The sequence below is a fragment of the Fukomys damarensis genome, unplaced genomic scaffold (assembly GCF_012274545.1).
Source record: "Fukomys damarensis isolate Sample0158 unplaced genomic scaffold, DMR_v1.0_HiC HiC_scaffold_33, whole genome shotgun sequence".
Classification (NCBI taxonomy): Eukaryota; Metazoa; Chordata; class Mammalia; order Rodentia; family Bathyergidae; genus Fukomys; species Fukomys damarensis.
The window spans coordinates 45,580,277-45,584,527 of NW_022900945.1; the positions used below are offsets into that span (position 1 = coordinate 45,580,277).

Consider the following 4,251-nt stretch of genomic DNA (forward strand, 5'->3'; position numbering starts at 1 on the left):
TGTATATATTCTCCCAAAATGTGCCTCCTGAATGTCCTGAAAAGGTACACGTAACAGGTTCTTTAATTTTATCTCTGATTTAGAATGCCTGCCATCTTCCTGATGTGCCTGCTTTTTGGTCTTGCGTGCGGGCAAGCAATGTCTTTTTGTACTCCGACTGACTATACAATGCACATCGATAGGCGAGAGTGTGCTTACTGCCTGACCATCAACACCACCATCTGTGCTGGGTATTGCATGACACGGGTATGTAGTTTGTCACCCTTCTTTTAGCTATGAATTATATAAACCTAGAATCAGTCCATTCCTGTTTGAAAAAGAAATGAGGTAAATCACATCTCTACTTTCTGAATCCAATGATGACTAGCTCCCTAAAAGCATTAAGTTTATGCAGCTCCCCAAGTAAGAACATGTAGTATTATATGGATCTACTCAGCAAAATGGGTACAGATAAATTTATAAAAATTTTACCTACCAGGTTTAATTTAAACCTTATCTCATTTCCATGATAAAGGGTAAGAGAAGAGGGTATTACTTTGTCTCTGTAGGATTTAATCGATATATGTTAAATTAGTACTGGAGACTAAAACGAAGACTAAGGAATCTTCTGGTTGTATTTGCAACGAATAAGTGCATATGTTTCCTTTATTTATGTTCTCTAACATCTTATCATATTAGCTCCAATTTCTACTCTTTTCTCAGGATATCAATGGAAAACTGTTTCTTCCCAAATATGCTCTCTCCCAAGATGTTTGTACGTACAGAGGCTTCATCTACAAGACTGTGGAAATACCGGGATGCCCACACCACATTGCTCCTTATTTCTCCTACCCTGTTGCTGTAAGCTGCAAATGTGGCAAGTGTAATACTGACTATAGCGATTGTATACATGAGGCCACCAAGACAAACTACTGCACCAAACCCCAGAAGTCCTATCTGGTGGGAATTTCTGTCTAATTAAAAAAAAAGAAAAAGATACAATTTGCAGCATGGTTCAATGTGTTTATCTGGAATAAAGTAATAAAACATCATGTTTCACACACCGTGTATACATTTTGAGTACTATTTCATCCATATGAATACCCACGCAAGTATCAGAGAGTATAGGGCTTCAGAGGAACAGGGAGTGAAAGATCCTTTCATATGAGAAAGCAAAGTGGAAGGGAGATGGAAACAGACACAGAGTGCTGTGAAAGTCAGCCGTGAGAAACTTACAGAATTCGAAAAGTAATGCGATCGGAAGCCGAAGGAACATAGGGCATTTGGGTGCTAGGGAAGTTTTCCAAAGGCCGGAAGCCGGCCTGGAGTGGAGGTGGAGAGGAAACAACACGTGAAACCTGCCATGTTTAATACTTTAACCTAATCACTCAGCCATACCGGCTAAAACTCCCAAACTCAGTAAAGAGTATGTAAACTATTCTCCTTAATTTAATTACTCTGGTGGGCCAACTGCCTTATGAAAGTTATATCCCCAAAGGTCAATTTACAAAGCCTAGAAAAGAGGCCGCGATCATTTTACACGTGGAAATCTAAATCCTTCATAGTCCTTCCGTAATAGGAGACACTCTCCAGCATTTGCACCAGAAGCAACTTTGGACAGCGTGAAAAGCTAGCACAATTATGAGAGGTTTTAGGAAAAGGGAGAGTGCTAGGGGACTTAATGGAGAAGAATCCTCAGTTCCAATGTAAACCTTCATTAACAGTTAAACATTGTTTTCTGGCGGATATGCTTGGCAAGACGCTATTTTTCTTTTCCTTCTTTATACATATGGAGAGTTTAGCTTCAACAGATATTTAAAGTGAGACATTTGTAATGCCCTTCAGGCTTGACCTAAAAAAGATTATTTATCTTTTACTTAGCCTTTATTCCTTAACCACAATGCCATCATGAAAATGAAAACCAACTGTCAGCAAGGCTTCTGGCTTTACTACATCTCACAGCCAATGGTTAAATTCAGCTGGGCATCTTGGAAAGGCATGGATACTGACAGTGCCCATGGCAGAGAGGTGCTACAGATAAATTAGTTTCAAAGTATCAAAACATGTTTTGCCAATGTTAGGAAATGGTGCATTTACATACAAAAGTGTCAGGAATGTACAGTACTTATTTTTACCTTAGTATCTGAACAGATAGTTGCATGATTTTTAAATAGTCATCTGGGACTTCGGGTTTTCATGCTGATTGATATTATGAACACTTAATGCTGCCTATTGCTTAAAGCTGTTAATCAAATATAGATCTTTAATAAGTGAAAGATCTAATTTTCCAACCTATCTAGCACCGACTCATTATTTAGAGAAAATATTTTCAATGACATGAACTATGTAAAGGCCAAGGGGTTTTTGGAGGCCCCTTATAAACAGTCTAGTGTAAAGATATTTAAATTCTGTTTATTTAATTATTCCTAATTCAGGAAAGAGGCCAGGCCTGGACACAGTGGTGGTGGGGTCTTTACTATCACGAGCCATGTAACCCTAGAGTGGGCTTGTGATAGACTTGCTTCCTCCTGCTAACAGCAATTCATTAGGATTAGATGCATACATGAATTATAACAAAGCTTTCATAGTAAACTATTCTTGAAGGTGGAATTTTCCAGGCTAAAAAATTATGGCAGAGCTCAGGAGTTAGGGTGGCCAACAATTCACCTCCAGTAGATCCAAAACTTGGGGATATGGAAATACTGTTTTGGAGGGGCTTGGTGGTGTCCTTTGGACTTCAGAAGACCAGATAGAGTTTAGAAATGGAAAGATGAAGAATCACTGGTGGCATAATAGCAGGAATATGGAATCTACGATATTTTCTGAGATTATGTTTAAATTCAATCCAAAGTTTAAAGCCATCAGTTCTTGGCAGAAGAAGTTTGAAACTCATTGCTTTAAAACAAGTCTCACCTCTTCTCCATCTTTGTTATGTTCTGAAATACAGAAAGTTCTTTCATAACTGGATGGTTTTAGGAGCAGTGCACCAGCAATCTCTGTTTTTCTAGTGTTCAAACTCTTTCACAGTAAGTGAATGTACTAGGATGCATATATTGGCAGATGACAGCATGATGCTTCCTGGTAGCAGGAAATTCTAGTAATAGAAACTCTCCTACTTATACAATAAACTGCTCTTTAAGAGCAGCAAGTTTAAGTGTAATAAAAATCCTTTTATCAAAGCTACTCCCACTCTATCCCTATTGTTCAATATTGGGATTTTTCTCGACCTTCTTATTACTTGTAGTTAATTCTTTTTCTTTTAGGCAATCCTGTCTCACTTTCTCTACTTCTGCTAAGCACCTTCCACCTTCTGTCTCTGAGTGTCCACATCCTTTCTGATAGCTACACCTTGATTTTCCTTTGGGGTTCTCTGTACCCTTTCTTTCAGTTCAAGTGGCTTAGTGGGGCTGGTAGAGGTAGGCAGGCTATTCAGGCCCAGTCAAGCTTTACTGGTTAAGAAACGGGCGTGTGACCCTCTCCCCTCCGGTACAGGTGGGACCCAGGACATTGTGACTATTGAAGAAAGAATGTTTGATTGGTTGGGATTCTTAAGCTGATAGTACGTGAGCCTGGAGCCACTGCTCGCCATTTCTGGCATTTCCTGGAAACAGGCCCTTCCTTGTGAGAATAAAGCCACACCAGAAAAGTCAGAGGTGAGCAAGAGAAACTGCAAAGAGACAGACTTATTGATATCACTTGAGTGTAATCTGAAGCCAGCTTCATCCTTGAACTTTCTTTTTCTGCCTAACTCATTAGAGTGGGGCTTCTGACAGGTGCACCTGAAAAATCATGAGTGATTCAGCATCTTTTCCCAGTAGTGTCAGATGTTCTTGATTCCGTCTCATCATCCCCATCAACACGTTGCTGTTTCCTCTTGTATCACTTTTCCTACTATCTTCTCTTTAGAATGAAGTATCCTTTAATCACTTTTCATTAAAAAAAAAAAAAAGGCAAAAGCAAGCAAATAACTTTCTTGACCCAGTGCAGTGCAGACTTCTAATTATTTGCTTTCTTACACCTTGAGTGCTGATTTCAGGTTGTTTTTTTGTTTTGTTTTGTTTTTGTTTTTGGTACTGGAGATGGAACTTGGGATCTTGCACTTGCGAGGCCGGTGGCCGAACCACTGAGCTAAATCCCCGGCCTATTCCAGGTTTTTGTGAATAAATACACTATACTAATTATCTGCATTTTTCACGTCTCAATCTCTTTTCAGTCTACTACAACTTGGTTTCCACTCCCATCTGTTTCAAAACTGTTTAGTAAGGGCAAAGT

At 39.3% G+C, this 4,251-nt stretch overlaps 1 protein-coding gene across 1 annotated transcript in view; it reads left to right on the forward strand.

Annotated features, from left to right (window-relative positions):
• The window catches only part of Tshb (thyroid stimulating hormone subunit beta), a 5,131-nt gene extending 4,144 nt beyond the window's left edge, over positions 1-987 (forward strand). Inside the window, exons 2-3 of the mRNA XM_010631214.2 lie at positions 84-246; positions 703-987. Of these exons, the coding sequence (XP_010629516.1) occupies positions 85-246; positions 703-957 (417 nt within the window). The 5' untranslated portion in view covers position 84 and the 3' untranslated portion in view covers positions 958-987. The remainder of the gene's footprint in view (positions 1-83; positions 247-702) is intronic.
• The last annotated feature ends 3,264 nt before the right edge of the window (positions 988-4,251 follow it).